At 37.4% G+C, this 17,149-nt stretch overlaps 1 protein-coding gene and 1 long non-coding RNA gene across 3 annotated transcripts; one reads left to right on the top strand and one right to left on the bottom strand.

Moving 5' to 3' along the window:
- Nucleotides 1-3,495: 3,495 nt before the first annotated feature.
- Nucleotides 3,496-16,529, bottom strand: riok3 (RIO kinase 3 (yeast)). 2 transcript variants are annotated; one of them, XR_003934226.1, is made up of 14 exons: nucleotides 16,200-16,235; nucleotides 13,883-13,998; nucleotides 12,769-12,914; nucleotides 12,582-12,689; nucleotides 11,332-11,441; nucleotides 11,097-11,240; nucleotides 9,701-9,828; nucleotides 9,432-9,614; nucleotides 8,260-8,419; nucleotides 7,753-7,833; nucleotides 7,023-7,112; nucleotides 6,816-6,923; nucleotides 4,560-5,349; nucleotides 3,496-3,877 (listed from the first exon to the last, which is right to left on the bottom strand). XR_003934226.1 is itself a non-coding variant. In XM_030123707.1 (13 exons), the coding sequence occupies exons 1-13, from the start codon at nucleotides 16,233-16,235 to the stop codon at nucleotides 5,236-5,238; spliced, it is 1,524 nt and encodes a 507-aa protein (XP_029979567.1). In that variant the 5' UTR covers nucleotides 16,236-16,529; the 3' UTR covers nucleotides 4,410-5,235. The 2 variants fall into 2 exon arrangements, 1 of the variants encoding a protein (XP_029979567.1); XM_030123707.1 differs by lacking the exon at nucleotides 3,496-3,877 and having other exon boundaries at nucleotides 4,410-5,349; nucleotides 16,200-16,529.
- On the top strand, nucleotides 3,875-4,720 carry LOC115411524 (uncharacterized). Its single transcript, XR_003934227.1, has 2 exons — nucleotides 3,875-3,977; nucleotides 4,017-4,720. It is a non-coding gene; the product is annotated as an uncharacterized LOC115411524 (long non-coding RNA).
- Nucleotides 16,530-17,149: the final 620 nt, after the last annotated feature.

Genomic DNA, 17,149 nt, shown 5'->3' with positions numbered 1-17,149 from the left:
CAGGTCGAGGTCACCGAACCCACACTTCCTTCAACATCGTCTTCTTCTTTCTGTTATCGACACATTTTAACTCTGACTCATGTAAAATTAACCGTTAGTGACTTTATTAATCTGTTTGTATTTACACGATACTTGTATGTTTATTGAACTAACATATCAAGTAAATACATGCTTTAAACAACTAAAACAATGTAAAAAAAAAAAAAAAAGTTTACAATGAGACTAAAGCCACAGGAGACATGATGATGTAACAAAAAACCCACAAGAAAAAATATATGGAGAAAACTACCAAGTGAGGAAAAAGGCAAAAAAAAAGAAAAAAGAAACTAAATGTCTATTTGGGGGCAAAATCAAGGTCAGTTTATCTTAGTTTTGCTCTTTTCTTTAGTTTTTCTTAGTTCTATATTTCTATATTATTCAAATATTTGTCCACAAGTTCACCTTTGAGATTTGTAATAATAATAATAATAATAATAATAATAATAATAATAATAGTTTAGATTTTCTTCAGGTTTCTTTTGTCTGAATAGATCTAATCTGTCAGATCTATTTTTGACTCAATGTACAAATATAATCAGAACAGGAAAAAAACACAAGTGGCTGAAAGACTTTATTTCATCTTCTGTAAAACCTACTCATCAGAACCTTAAACCCAACAGGACTTCTGCCATTTTGGACTGAATATGAAACCCCTCCCATTTAATACATACTTTCATGATGGATGGATGGATGCATGGATGGATGGATGGATGGATGGATGGATGGATGGATGGATGATGGACACATGAATGGATGGATGGATGGACACACGAATGGATGGATGATGGATGGATGGATCGATGATGATGGACACATGGATGGATGGATGGATGGATGATAGACACACGAATGGATGGATGGATGGATGGATGGATGGATGATGGACACACGAATGGATGGATGGACACACGAATGGATGGATGATGGATGGATGATGATGGACACATGGATGGATGGATGGATGATGGACACATGAATGGATGGATGGATGGATGGATGATGGACACATGAATGGATGGATGGATGGATGGATGGATCGATCGATGATGATGGACACATTGATGGATGGATGGATGGATGGATGGATGATAGACACACGAATGGATGGATGATAGACACACGAATGGATGGATGGATGGATGATGGACACACGAATGAATGGATGGATGGATGGACACACGAATGGATGGATGATGGATGGATGGATGGATGATGATGGACACATGGATGGATGGATAGATGATGGATGCACGAATGGATGGATGGATACACGAATGGATGGATGGATGGATGGATGGATGATGGACACACAAATGGATGGATGGATGGATGGATGATGGATGGATGGATGATGATGGACACATGGATGGATGGATGGATGGATGAATGGATGATGGACACGAATGGATGATAGATGGATGATAGATGGATGGATGGATGTTCTATCCATTAAAGTACTGACTTGTTGAATTGAACAGTGAAATAACTCCATTATTTCCAAACCTAAGGTTCAAACCAACATGTGATAAAACAGGACATGACATGATGAGGCTGGACGGAAAAGAAGGAACTGGAGTAAAAGGAAATGAAGTCCAAGATGGGATCTGACATGAAAAACATTTACCGTCAGCTGTTTGAGGTCAGACCGCCCTGAGAACCAGGAGGAACCAGCAGAACCAGGAGGAACCAGGAGGAGGAAGTGGGAGGTCAAACTGCTCCTCAGACAGAAAACAAACCACATCATCACCATGAAACAAGTCACCTCTCAGACCTGGGCTTCATGTGTTTAGACCCATTACCCACAATCCTCTGCAAGAACAACAACCACAGAAGAAGAAGAAATATCGGATCACTTCACTGGTGTCAAATACATTAAATCTAATCATCAGGTGATTTTATACAAGATGAGACTGTTATACAGAAAAATTCATCCACAAAAACAATTCAATATAATAATAAAATGAATAAAACATTCACAGGAAAATAAAACCATATAAAGAAAAAAAAAACGGATCTGTTAAAACTTCTACTGTTTACTGTCACTGGTATTCTGTGGTTTGTTCTGCATCTTCATTTTCATTTATTTAGCGTGTATTTTCCTCATTTGTGTTGCTTTTTTTTTTTTTTTTTCTAATTTTAATCACTTTCATTTCATACTTTTCTTCATTTTTGTTTATTTCTCATTTTCACTGTTGTGATTTAATTATTATATTGCTTCATTTGTGCTGCTTACTTTTATTTATTTCCTTTTATCATTTTTATTTGATTCTTATTTTCACCTCTGACTTAAAAACTTCTATTTGTTGTTTATTTTCTCCATTTTTGCTTTGTTTATTGCTTATTTTCTCTATATTTGTTGTTTACTTTCATCAGTTTAGGTTATTTAATGCTCATTGTTCTGTATTTTTCTTTTTATTTTACTTTATTAAATACTTTATTTTTCTCATTTGTGTTGCTTTTTTATTTTTTTTATTTTAATCACTTTCATTTAATACTTTTCATTTTGTTTATTTCTCATTTTCACTGTTGTGATTTCATTCCTATATTCCTTCGTTTGTGCTGCTTATTATTTATTTATTTACTTTCGTCATTTTTGTTTGATGCTTATTTTCACCTTTGACTGAAAACTTCTTCCTATTTATTTTTTTTCTCCACTTTTGTTTTATTTATTGCTTATTTTCTTGACATTCATTGTCTATTTTTATCAGTTTTGTTTATTTAATGCTCATTGTTCTGTATTTTTCCTTTTTCTTTTACTTTATTAAATACTTATTTTTCTCATTTGTGTTGCTTGGTTGTTCCTTGTTACTGTTTCTTTTCACTTTTGATTTAATACTTTTCTTCATTTTTGTTATTTTCTTCACTTTTACTTATAGTTTTCTTCCCTTGTGCTGCTTATTATTCTGATTTTAGTTCTATACTTTCATTTTTTTGTTTAATGCTTATTTTCACTGTTTCTAATTTTGATGTCAAACTTTTCTGTGATTTCTTCTTTTTCTTCCGTTTTTTTTGCATTTTCCTTAATTTGTGCTGCTTATTTTCTTGATTTTTATCTACTTTATTGTCCTTAGTTTTGTCTTAAATCCTACTGTCAGGACGTGTACTTCAAATATTAGCACACAGTGGTATTTATACCTCTACTGCAGACTTTTGAGTATTTTTGTTTCAATGGTTTGACAAGTTTTTCAGGATTTTTGCAAAATGTATCCGCTTCTTTTTTCATAACATGGACAGAATAGAATACAATCATAAAAACAATAGAGTTCTATCCATAAATACGCATATTAATATAAATAAATTGAAATGCTGCTGAAACCTCTTGCATTAGCTTTAGTTTGTGTTGTTGATTGCAGTTTTCATGCAGTAAAATCCTCATTTTATCACACATTCTGTTATAATAAAGAGCCTGAATCCTGGAAATGAGGCTGAAAAATGAATGTAAAAGAATAAAAACAGTTCAAGTTTAATCTTCACTCTTTATTTGTCACCTTCAGTTTGCAGAGAAGAACCGCCACAGTCGGGTTTTTCACAATAATATCCAATAGAATCATCAATAATCATGTGCAGCTCCACGTCTACGTCCAATAATGACAATACATTCATTTATTATTCACCCTTAACTTTAGACAGAAAACCAAACATTTCATCGGGTTTCAACCATCGCTGGGGTCATCGTCCACCTTTCACACAAAGATTAGATCAAATATCGTTTCAGATGCAGATAATCACATAAATGGGCTTTAACGGAATTATTGATGGTTCTGTTTTGGTGTTAGGTGAAGCTGAACGGACGCCATCGATCTGAGGTTTTAACTTACAGATGACCGAGTAGAAAAACCTGACTTCTTTTACACATACAGTCTGTTTAAGTGGTGCAGACTTATAAATAATAAAATAAATGCTGATACGGATAATAATTTGATGATTTCTCTGCAAATGTGTATTAAAAAAACAAAACAAAAAAAAAAAAAAAACAGGTTGGAAAATGTCAAAAAGCAGTGGAATAGTGGTGAAAACAGCCCATAACTGACAGCAATGTGTTTAAAATAGTTTTTCCAGAATCCAAAAAACAAATATATCCTGATAGATGTCATAGTGAGAAGCTGGAAAAGGTGAAAAAATAAAATCAATTTAAAAATTAAAAAATCAGGAAAGGACTCATGAGATGATTTGATCTTATTTGTTCATCTGAGGACTGACTGAATGATGGCTTCTGTAAATGTAAAAAAGTAGGTCAGAAAAAGTCAAAACCGCTGTGATTAAAATTGTTTTTCCAGAATCCAAAAATGAAATATATTCTGATGGATGTCAATATCAGAAGTTGGAAAAGGTGAAAAATGAATTAACCTTTGACTTAATGGGTGGTTTTGGGGTCAGAGAAGCTGACTAGACCATATATTTCAGGTTTATGCCATTTACACACAGGAAAAAGTGTAAAAACAGCAACTTAAAAAAAAAAAAAAAAAAAAAAAAATTCAGCTCCAACTAACATTTATCTTATCATCTGTTCATCTGAGGACTGCTTCAATGATGGTTTCTCTGTAAATGTGTAAAAAAAGTAGGTCAGAAAATGTCAAAGGCAGTTGAATTGATTGTTTTTGGGTCAGAGAAGCTGACTAGACCATATATTTCAGGTTAATGTCATTTATACACAGGAAAAAGTGTAAAAACAGCACTTTTTTTTTTTTTTTTAATTTTTGTGGCTTCAACTAACATTTATCTCATCATCTGTTCATCTGGGGACTGATTTAATGATGGTTTCTCTGTAAATGTGTAAAAAAGCAGTGGAACAGCGGTGAAAACAACCCATAACTGACAGCGATGTGATTAAAATACTATTTTCCAGAATCCAAAATCCAAAAATATTCCGTTGACTCTCCGATAAAATGGAGAAAAGGGTCAAATCTTCAATCTGAGGAGCTGCAGCCTGGACAGGGTCCAACCGCGGTCGGTGGGTGTGAACCGTCGCTGCAGCTCAGATTGAACGTTTTCAGCAGATTTCAGCCTCAAACGCCACTGGATCTGGAACGTCTTCAGATTTGGGTTGTGATGTTGCAGGTTCTGGTCCTGGCGGTCTGGTCCCAGACTAATTCTGGACCATCGGTGGAACCAGGACGTGGAGGGGCTCCTCGGGTCCTCCTCCTCTTACAGCTTTTAGAAGTCGGCGTGATCGCGGCGGCGGTGACGGCGGCGGCGTTAGTCGTCGGCGTCGGGTTTTAACGGAGGGTCAGCGTCTTCCGAGTTGACGGGGAACGACTTCTTCCCTCGTCTCTGGACGTGGTCCTCGTTCCTCTTCTCCAACGCCACGATCTGTCAGAAACACACAGACACTGTCCACGTGTCCATCCGCCAGAGGAAATAGTCCACAACACCCACACCCTGATTCCTCAACTTCCTTCCTTCCTTCTTTCCTCACTTTGTTCATTCTCTTTCCTTTCCCATGATTCCTTCTTTCCTTTTTTCTTCCCTCCCTTCATCTTCCTCATTTCTTTTCCTCCTTGAGTCCTTTGTCCTTCTCTCCTTCCTTGCTACCTTCAGTATTTCACTACTCCTTTCCTACTTCTCTCCTCATTTCCTTCCTCTCCATCTTTCTTCCTTTCCTTTGTTTCCACACTTTCTTTAGTCTCTTTTCTTTCCTTCAATTCCTTCTTTCCTTCTTTTCTCTTTCCTCGATTCACCTTCTTACGTTCCTTGAGTCTTTCATCCCTTCTGTCCTCCTTCTATCCTTTGCTCTTTTTCTTTCCACTTAGCTTTTATCATCACGCTCTCCTTCCTTGTTTCCTTCATTATTTCTCTCCTTTCTTCATCATTTCCTTCCTCTTTCATCCCTTCCTTCCTTCTTTGCTTTGTCTTTCTTTCATTTAATCTTTAATCTCTTCTGCCTTTCCTTGTTTCCTTTCTGTTCTCCCGCTACCTTATTGTCTATTTCCTTTCTTTCCTTCCCTCTATTACCTAATTTTTCTCTTTCATCCTTCTTTCCTTGTCATCCCTCTGTCCTTCTTTGCTTTTTCTTCTAGCCTACCTCATTTCCTTCCTTCTTCAGGTCATTCATCCCTTCTTTCCTTCCATCATCCCTCTCTCCTTCCTTGCTTCCTTCAGTACTTCACTCCTTTCCTACTTCTCTCATTATTTCCTTCCTCTCCATCTTTTTTCTTCTTTTCCTCATTTCCTCACTTTACTTTGTCAGTCTTTCATTTCATATTTAATCACTTCTGCCCTTCCTTGTTTCCTTTCTGTCTTCACATCACCTTCTTGTCTTCCTCATTTCCTTCCTTCCTTTTTGTCTTAAATTTGTTTTATCCCTTTTTCTTCATTTCTTTCTTCCTTTCCTTCCTTCCCTCTTTATTTCCTCATTTTGCTTCCTTCTTTGTTTCCTCCCTTCTTTCCTTAAGTGTCCTCCTGTTTCCCTACCTCCATCATCATCTTGTTTCCTTCTTCCTTTCCTTTCCATCCTTCTTCTGAAGGGTCATAACTGAATGAAATTACCTAAACTATGTCGGTGTTTGTTTATTTTTTATTTCCGTCATGACAGAAGCTGAATACATTCTCTGAAGTCTAAGGAAAGGAGTCTTAACCCTCCCTTTACTGTGTCTCCTTAAGTACTGTCCTTACATCTGCAGCATCACATGCAGATGAAAATATAAAGGAGTCAATAAATTAACACCATGTGACTTTTAATATATGAGGAGACGAGTTGAGGTGGAACAAACTAAGGGCCTGTTTCCTCATTTCCTTCACTAGTAGAGCCTTGGTTTAATTAAATGTGAGCGTGTTACCTCGGCGATGAACTCATCCTCAGCACCGACGGGGATGTTCAGTCCGGTGACGGTGTTGAAAAGGTCGTACATATTCAAGGCCTCGCTAACGCCTCTCTTCTGGAAGAACTGAGGTGGGAAACACAGTCCATTAATACAGATCATGCATTAAAAGGAGCCCCACGATGAAAACATCCAAAGTGTAGGTTAGACCCCGAGCTGTGTTACCGTGGAAACGTTCCGACAGTCTCTGAAGAGGAACTCCAGGCCGTGGGGATGAGTGGGCTCGACGGACTGACTGACGTCTATCAACCAGACCTACAGGAGATGAGACAAGGGAAAAGACATGAAGAAGAAGGAGGGAACAGGGTAAACATTTTCATTGTATAATTTTATGTTCTTCTATCCAAAACATAGAGAAAAGCTTGGTGTTGTCATTTTTTCTAGGTTATTATTTTATTTAAGATCACACTGGGGTGAATGTGGAACCTAAACTAAAATACTTTAAACCCAAACACTTGAATGAAAACCAAATGCAGAAAGATACTGAAGCATTAACAGACTTTAACAACTCACTAGTTAACCGACATGTGCTAATGACATCAGTAACAAACTCATTCCAGTGAAAACATTCAGTTTTTCCATTTTTGTCAATTTACTTCATTCCCGTTTCATCATCTTCTGGGTATAAATCCTTATTCCAGTTTTACACCAGCAGATGGCAGCAGATTACACTTTTCACAAATGTTTTGGCTTGAATACCAGTTTCTACATGGTTTTGGTGCAAATCTTTAGCTCAGTTTTTCACTTTTTAACTCAAAGCAATTTTACAACATGAAACACAAACCTTTACACTCTGTCTGTTATCAGAGTCTAAGCAAATTATTACTTAAGTGTGGAGAAAATCTGTGGAAGACAAAGGTAAAGAAGATGTCAGATGTAATAAAAGTCAGTGTACCTTTCCTTGGTGCCAGAGTATGTTGTATTCACTGAGGTCAGCGTGGACCAGGTGACACTCCTGGTAGAGCTGCTGCATCAGCTGCAGGAAGAACAAGCGCACTTTCAGAATAAAAGCAAAAAAAGATGCTCAATCAGAGGATTAAGGCACAGAATTCATGTTTAACCCGTTACTTCCAAACAATTAGTGTTAATTTTGTCTTATGTACAAAGTTCCAAAACTTAAAACTGAAGACATTTAAAGTTGATATCCTCTGTAGTTTCTGCTGTAGAACCGGGTCGTAGTACCAAGTTATAGTACCGGTATACAGTACCAGTTTGTACTGGGTTGTGGCACCGGGTCGTGTACTGACATGGAGGACCTGGTGGTACCACAGAACCAGGTCATAGTACCGGGTTGTGTACTTACGTGGAGGACCTGGTAGTACCACAGTACAGGGTCTTAGTACTGGGTTGTGTACTTACATGGAAGACCTGGTGGTACCATAGTACCGGGGTGTGTACTTACATGGAGGACCTGGTGGTAGGCCGTCTTCATGTCCTCGCTGCTCAACATGGCGTCTTTAAGTTTGGGGGCAGGGACGTGGTCTTTGCCGATGAATGACATCACCAGGATGTGTTTCTTCAACAGAACCACCTCTGGACACGGGATCTCTGCCTTCTTCATCCTGACAAACATTTCACATCATATGAAACTCAGTCAAACCTCGGCTACGACGTCACAACCTCTGAACCCATCATCAGATTAAAGCTTAGTATGACTTTCGTCACCAATTTTTCAACCAATCTGTAAAACCTCAGTATCATGAATCCGTTAGTATTTCTGTGATTACTACCTGAATCTCTTCCCTCACGGTGAACAATTTCAAAGTGTACTCCACCATAAACAGTCCATGTGCTTACAGAGCCGAAAGGTCACTCTGGTATTTTCGGAAATTCGTCATGATGTGCATTGTGGGAAGCAGAGCTCCGCATAGTCACTGTAGTAAGAGGCAATAAAGCCACTTCCGTGTTTGTGCCACTGCGGTCATATGCTGTGACTGCGTGTAGCTGCGCTGCCTACAATGCATGTCGTGACAAATTTCCGAACATGCCCGACTAACTTACCAGCTCTGTTTGTAAACACATGGACTGTTTATGGTGGAGTACACTTTGAAATTGTTCACCGTGAGGGAAGAGATTCAGGTGCGTAATCATGGAAAGAGTTACAGATTCGTGATACTTGGGCTATGACTGGGGTTTGACAGATTTGATGAAAAATTGGTGATGAAGGTCTCCCGCAGCTTTAAACTGAAACAGCACCATTCATCCTCTCATTCATTCATGTTTAAGGGGTATTTCGAGCCTGTTTGCATTCACTCTAATACTGTGATCATTATCTGATTGGATTTATCAGATTATTCATGTAAATATACAGAATAATCAGATACAGTTCATCAGAAACAGCAGTGACAACTCAACCAGTGTTGGACAAATCATACTACTACTACCTGTACTACTACTATGACTACTACTGTTACTAAAACTATTACTACTATTACCACTACTACTAATACTACTACCACTACGTCGACTACTACTATTACATCTACTACTACATGTACAACTACTACTACTGCATCTACTCCTCCTCAACATCCCACTCCACTTCCTCTTCCTCCTCCTCCTCCCCCTCCTCACCTGCTCAGGTTGTGCATCTCCTTCTCGGCCCACAGCCTGATGACCTTGCGTGGGTTCAGTTTGCTGAAGCGGTCAATGAAGCGGTAGTCGTCTTTGATGTATCGGTCTCGGTTCTTGAACTCGTTGAGCGTGGTCTTGAATACCTTCAGCACCACCTCCTCAGGGACCGGCTGCTCGTCCAGGCTGAAACACACACAACGAGGTGTCAGGCAGACCGTCCCAGTCAAACCCCCGTCCACTTCCACCACCCAAACCGACCCCATGCCCACCTCCCCCCGTCGGCGTGGAACACCACAGACTCCTTCCCGGTGCTGATGCAGCCGTTGATGTTCTCCAGGACGCCGGCATTCACCATCTTGTACATGAGGAGGCGAGTGCGAGGGTCCACGGCTTGTTCCTGAAACCAGAACAACAAACCACACTAAAGTTACAGTCCTGTGAAACGACGCTAACATTAACAGTATCGATAGAACCCAAAGTAGTTTAATGCTAGCAGCTGCGACAGAAGACGCCTTGCTGTAGGCTCTGCCTCCAGAGTCACAGTCAGGTAAATTTAAGACATTTTAAGACCTTTTTAAGACTACTTGCAACAGAATTCAGTGCCTATTTCATGGCCATACTGGCAAAAATTCATGACTCCTAGAATAAAAAAAATTATTTATTTACTCCAAAGCCTTGATTCTCATCATTTCGAGTTGAACTAACAGCTGCACACGTGCTGGGCTGAATCTTCTGTGATCATTTCTCACCGGGGGCTGCAAAGTTCTCTATAATTGGTTTCTAAATTCAATACCAATTGTCGGGTTGGAACGGGTGGAACTGAGTCGACTAACGTTTTTTTCTTTGCATCTTGGACATTTAACTGACACATTTAAATACAAAACAGTAAACGAATTTATGGAAACTTAACTGAAGACCTACCATATCAAATTTAAGACCTCTTAAAGATGTTTTTGAGGTATTAAATGCAGGTTTGTAAATTCAAGACTTTTAAAGGAGTGATATTTTTCTTTTTTCTAAATGGAATTCTTCATTTTCCCACATTTCCCTGTGGTCTCCATAAACTGTAAATGCTCTGCTTGGGTCTGAATTCTTCATTCATTCACCTCCACAGGTCCATCTTCGACCCTATTTCTGAGTAATGACACCAGAAGGTGGTTTGGAGTGCTGGCCCTTTAAATGCACATGAACTCCTTCAGGCTCCGCCCCCTCCAGGCTGTGCTGCTCTGTCCCGTTCAACCAACAACTGAACATTTTAGGTAATGGGCTCCAAGTTCGGACATATTTTCAGTATAGACTACAACCAGTGCTGCTGACAAACAATTATGTCGAACTGGAGAAATGTTTGTCTGAAGTCTGGACCTTATATGTGCAAATGTCATGACGTAACTATTTATAGACGTAACAAATTAAGAAGGAATTGAAACAGGTTGTAGAAATCCACTGGATTTTTGCTAAAATGAACATGAAGATAGTTTTGCAGCAGCTGGAGAGATCAAATTCAAACTGTATGAACTATTAAGGTACATATACATAAATAAATGAACCACAGACTAAGAAGAGTGGGTTTGGAGAAATATGAGCCCTTTAAGACTTTAAGGCCCCCGCGGGATCCCTGCCATCCCTACAGGTGGCGCTGTTGGACTCCAGTGGACGCATACGTACGGCAGTGGAGTGCTCCTTCTTCTCGTGCAGCCGGGCGCTGCGGCGTTGCTCGCTGTAGCAGTGCTGCTTCAGGGAGTTGAAGACCTGATTGGACAGTTTGAGGTCCATCCCCAGGCCGTCGCCCACGTGGATCTCTGGAGCGAACTGCAAGAGGAAGAGGAGGACGTTACGCATTGGTTGACACATCAGCGAAATGGATGTGGATGTAGATGTGCAATGCCGTGTTGGGCCTCACGTTGTCCATGCGGGCGGTGTTTTTACGGCCGCAGGTCACCTCGTCATGTTTAGTGGTGATGTTTTTGCCTTTTCCAGTGAAACCTTTCCTGGGTGTCGTCTGAGGCTTTTCTGAAAAGGGGGAGAAACATTTTTTACAGTGGTGGCCAAAATTTATTGAGTTACACTTCCTCCCACTCCTTTTCCAATACGCAAATCAAGTCACTATATTTTGTTTTCATGTACATATAAAAGTTTTCATGTTTTATTGAAATTGTTTTCTTTCTAGGCACTAAGGTAGGATTATTTTGTATGTTTTGTTACATATCATTATCCTTACAGCATAATGACCTAAGTCACACACTATATGAACAAAAGTATGTGGACAGGTTGAATTCAGGTGTTTCTTTTCTAACATGGATCTGGGACACAAAACAATAATGACTAATGTCAGAATACAGTTTTATATTGAGATAAATGTCCTATTGATTATTAATATTGATGTTTTTATGTCCAATCAGCATGCATGAACAGGACATCTTACAGCTGCAGACATGATGTGTCCCAACATTTATGTCCATATAGTTTATAAACATCAGTGAGATGTGAAGAAAGTTGATGGTTAGCTGTAGTAGAAAATTATTATTTACAGTCAGAGGATGAAAAATATTTTAGAAATTTACAGGCAGAACATTTAAAATCACAGTCATGGATTTAAAAAAAAAAAAAATCACTGTTGAGAGAAATGAAGTCAAAACCATCTCTGAGGCATTTTGGAAGTAAAGATAATTTAAACCAAACTAACCAATGCAATGATATTTATCCCATAATATAAAACTATATTCTGACATTAGTCATTATTGTTTTGTACATATTTCTTGTCTCTAGTATAGAGTTAGCTTTTAGTATATTTTAGTAGTATTTTAGTAATATTTATATATTTCATCTTTGGAGTTTTTGTATATTGTCAATTTTTTCAGTATAATTCTGTGTGATATTTTTGTGGTCTTTTTTTGGTGTACTAAAAAAAAAAGATTTTCATTGTTCTTGTAACAGTGACAATAAAAACCTATTCTATTCTATTCTATTTTCTTTTCCAGACTGATATTTTAGGTGTTTACTTAAATGGATCCAGATTTATTCATTTCTTTAGGTTATTCTTTAACAGCTGTGTTTCTTCTATTATATATTTATAGACATTCAGACCTATAATAGCTGGGTTCTCCTTCCACCCTCCCCCCTCGTTGTGTTGATCAGGTGTAGTTGCCTTACCTGCCCTGTAGGGGTCGTGGCGGGTGTCCTGCCAGTCCACCTCGTCCTCAGAGCTGTCGCTGTCTTCGTATGGATGGACCTTGCGGTAGTTCTCAAAGGAGATGGACACTGCAGACGAGTATTCAGGGCACAGTTTACCCACAGCTCCTGTCTCAGCGTTGTGTTGGAATATGTGCGACCGTCCTACCTTTACTGTCTCCGTTGAACTTCTTCTCCTCACGGCGGAGCTGGTTGTCGAACTCGCGGTCAAACTGCATCTGCAGCATCTGGGCGAGCATCAGGTCACTGGTCGTATCGGGGGCGTCGTCCACCAGCAGCAGGTCGGAGGTTGGACTGAACGGAGAAAAAGGTACAAAGTAAAAATTGTGACATCGAGACGCTTTTAGAAATAGAATAGAAAAGAATAGAATAGAAAAGAACAGAATACAATATAATAAAATACAATAAAATAGAACAAAACAGAAAAGAATATGATAAAATACAATAAAATAGAATAGAACAGAATAAAACAGAATAGAATTAAATATAATAAAATTTAACAGAACAGAATACAATAGAACACAACAGAATAAAATACAGAATAAAATAGAACAGAATAAAATAATATAGAATAAATTAAATTTAAATAAAACAAAACAGAGCAGAATAAAATAGAATAAAATTAAACAGAATAGAATAAAATAAAACAGAACCGAATAAAATAATGTAGAACAGAATAAAATAATGTAGAATAGGTCTTTAATGTCACTGTTACAGGAACAATGAATATCTGTTTAACAGCTCTGTTTCTTTTCAGCATCAACCATTTAAAAGTACAAAAAGACTGTATAATAATATAACACAAACTTATAATAAAAAATATTGATAATATACAAAACTACAAAGAAATACTAAATTATAAAAAAAGCCAACTCTATAACACAGATGAAAGAAAAATATACAACATCGACTATATGGACAAAAGTATGTGGACAGGTTGAATTCAGGCGTTTCTTTTCTAACAGGGGTCTGGGATACAAAACAATAATGACTAATATCAGATAATAGTTTTATATTATAGGATAAATATCATTGCATTGGTTAGTTTGGGTTAAATTATCTTTGTTCCCAAAATGACTCAGAAATGGTTTGGACTTCATTTTCTCAACATCTATTACTTTTTTTTTAAATCCATGGTTATGATTTTAAATGTTCTACCTCTAAATTTCTAAAATATTTTCATTCTGTGACTGTTAATAATAATCTTCTACTACAACTAAAAAAAAAACTGGAAAATTTAGTCAAATGTTCCTCAGTCTTACTCTGCGATGGCTGGAAAGGCGCTGTTCTCCTCGTCCAGCTGTCTGGCGAGTTGTTCACTCATGACATCGGTCAGAGAACAGGGAGGGGCCGCCGGGGCCACAGACCCCCACGGGCTCTGGAAACAAACACACACACACACTTAAGATACCTCCACCTTACATGATGACGTCCATCCCTGGTCCAGAGTCGTAAAGCACAACAGCACAAAAACAGCTTTGTTCCTGCCGTTCTTACAAAGTTGAACAAGCTGTAGCAATAGACTGAACATAATTTATTCAAGTTACTTCATTATCAATTTACATTTCATTTATGTAGGTACTGACTGGGTTTTAAATGCCTTTTTATTGGGGTTTTACACTTCTCTGTTATTAGGTTTTAAATGCCTTTTTTGTGAAGTTTCAACTTCTTTTTATTGGAGTTTCAAACCTCTTTTCATTGGTTTTTAAACTCCTTTTTCATTAGGTTTTATATTTTTTTCCATTGGGTTTTAAATGTCTCTATAGTGAGGTTTTAACTTCTTTTTTATTGGATTTTAAACTTCTTTTTATTGGGGTTTCAAACTCCTTTTTTTATTAGGTTTTAAGTTCTTTGTATTGGGTTCTAAATGTCTTTTTAGTGAGGTTTAAACTTCTTTTGATTGGATTTTAAACTTCTTTTTATTGGGGTTTCAAACTTCTTTTCATTGGTTTTTAAACTCCCTTTTCATTAGGTTTTAAGTTCTTTTTATTGGGTTTATTGTCTTTTTAGTGAAAATGGCAACATCAATTATCAATATCATAAACTTTTTTTTTTTTTTTTACAATATTTACAACACACAAATAATATTAACATTCTATTCAAATGTATTTTGCATAGACATATGCATTTATTAATTTTAAACACTGTGTTTAGAACATGACATAAATAATATAATAGTCAAATTTCAATGTATTAGGAATAAATTTAGTTTATTTATGAGAGTTTATAGAACAAACCCAGAATGACGGCACAAAACTTTGTCACTTTCCAAACATTCATACTCAGAAAACTCCTCAAATGATTTTTTTTCCCCACACATTTTTTCTCATTTCAAAATACATCTTCCTGACAATATAAGTAATTACCTACCCAAAAATATAAGTTTGGTGTAGATTACTGTAATTTCATTTTTTTGACCAGATGTTAACTTTCCCTGGACTTCCCCCGGACTTCCCTCAGTTACACTAGGGTGAGCAGTAATTAAACAGCTCATATTCCAACTTCCCATCTGATGAGTCATGAGAAACATGACCAGACATGCCTGACGGAGGCCACGCCCACACGGGTCAGATCTGACGTCTTTACAAATTAGTGAAGTTCATACATTACGTTATATTCACCCACTAACTCTACATCAAATGGTGACAAGAGCTGAAAGAAAAACACACAACTGTCATAATTTGTACTAGTTTTAGTCCCTTTTAAAAAGTGTTTAAATAATCATTTGACTCAGGCCAGTAACAGTGGTTTTGATCTGGTCTAATGTGGTCTAGAGGCCTTTTCAGCAGCAATATAAAGTTCTTCCAAATCAGAACCTGTATATGAAAGAGTCTTCAGCTAGTCTGAGTTAATCTAGTCCAGATTTAGCCCCCCTATACACCGTGGATTTAGATCTAGACCTGGTTTAATGTGGTTTGGATATGAAAAAAGACTGCAACATAGACGTGATTTTAGCATTTTCACTTATAAAATATAGGTTTCACTACTCTGAGGTTTGGTTTTCTTGGATTCACTATCTTAGCTGGAACAATTTAGTCCAAAACGGACCAGTCTCACAGTGGTTTTAGATCTGGACTTAATCTACTGTAGCCGAAACTATTAATAAAGTCTTCGTGTGTTTAAACAGACTCTACTTTGAGTCATAATCATAATCACAATTATAATAAATGTTTTATGAGTTAGAACTTGACTTAAAGGACCTTTATCTTTTCTGGAATAATCTAGTCCAGGTTTAATTATCTTAAGGGTAGTGGTTTTAGATCTAGTCCTGGTCTAATGTGGTCCAGATGTGGATAAAGGTCACAATTTTCGATTACAACTGCCACAACTCTTCAAGTGCGTTTCCTCCCTATAATGTCTGACTCGCTTTTCAGCCTTAAAAGGTGGAAAATGAGTCTCTAGATCCAGAGTGACATGTTTCAGAGCTATATTTAGACAAACAGCAGCTGAGGCCATGATGGAACAACTGCTGCTAACACAAGCTAACACGAACCGGCTTACTTAGAAGTCTTCGCTCATTTCTAGAATAAAACTGTGATAACAGCTTAGACAGGCAGTTCAGTGGAGACTTAGACTCACCTTAGGCGTTTCAGCTGTGACTGTGGTTCGATCCATGTCTTCGATAACCTTTAATTGATCGGTTCTTTGACGAGGGAATGGTGGCTAGCTGCTGAGCTAACGTTAGCGCACCTCGAGAGCAGATAAGGCGACAGAAATGTCCGAATAAAAACACGAAACCTGACGTCCCGCGTTGTGACACCTCCAAAAAACAGTTGTAAAAACGTCTGTTAGCAGAAATAGGCAATTTACAAGGCAGTACGAGAAGTTTTTAAATTACTTCAAAGGTCGAAAGAGGTAGAAACGCCTTCAGAGTAGCTTTACAGCACAGTGAACCCTGGCACAACAGGAAGTACGTCACAACGTCATGAACGTAAATACGTAACATTTTCAAGACGTCATAAAATAAAATAAAATGACATAAAACAGCATAAAAATCCAGTTGGTTGAAGATAAATCAAATTAAAAATGAATACCTGTAAAATAAATACAAGAAAATTAAATTACAATGGGATAAACCTGAAAAAAGTAAAGAGAATAAAATAGAGGTCAAACTGTAAAATAAATACAGAAACTGGCACAAAACAAAAAAAAAAAAAAAAAAAAGAAAAGAAACCAACATAGAACAAGATAGTACAAATCATTGCATTTCCTCTTTTACTTTTTCATTTTGTTGCGTGTATTTTTTGTGTCGTCGTTTCCATGTTGTTGTGTTGTTTGTGTGTAACATTGTCTGATTGTCCAATTTTTCTTTTCTACGTCTTATTGTTTCATCCATTTAAATCATTCTGGATGTTGGGAAGACGCACAATGATGTAAAATAAAACTACTGGATAATTCACCTCAGATCCATTAAATCTAAATTCTTTTTAGAAAATGTGTCAAGCACAAATGACACATACTTTCAACATGGACATATAAACATCCGGTTAAAGTCCACACACTGAAAACTGTATTAAACGGTGTTTAAC

The sequence above is a fragment of the Sphaeramia orbicularis genome, chromosome 20, assembly GCF_902148855.1.
Source record: "Sphaeramia orbicularis chromosome 20, fSphaOr1.1, whole genome shotgun sequence".
Classification (NCBI taxonomy): domain Eukaryota; kingdom Metazoa; phylum Chordata; class Actinopteri; order Kurtiformes; family Apogonidae; genus Sphaeramia; species Sphaeramia orbicularis.
This window is presented reverse-complemented; position numbering and strand designations above follow the sequence as displayed.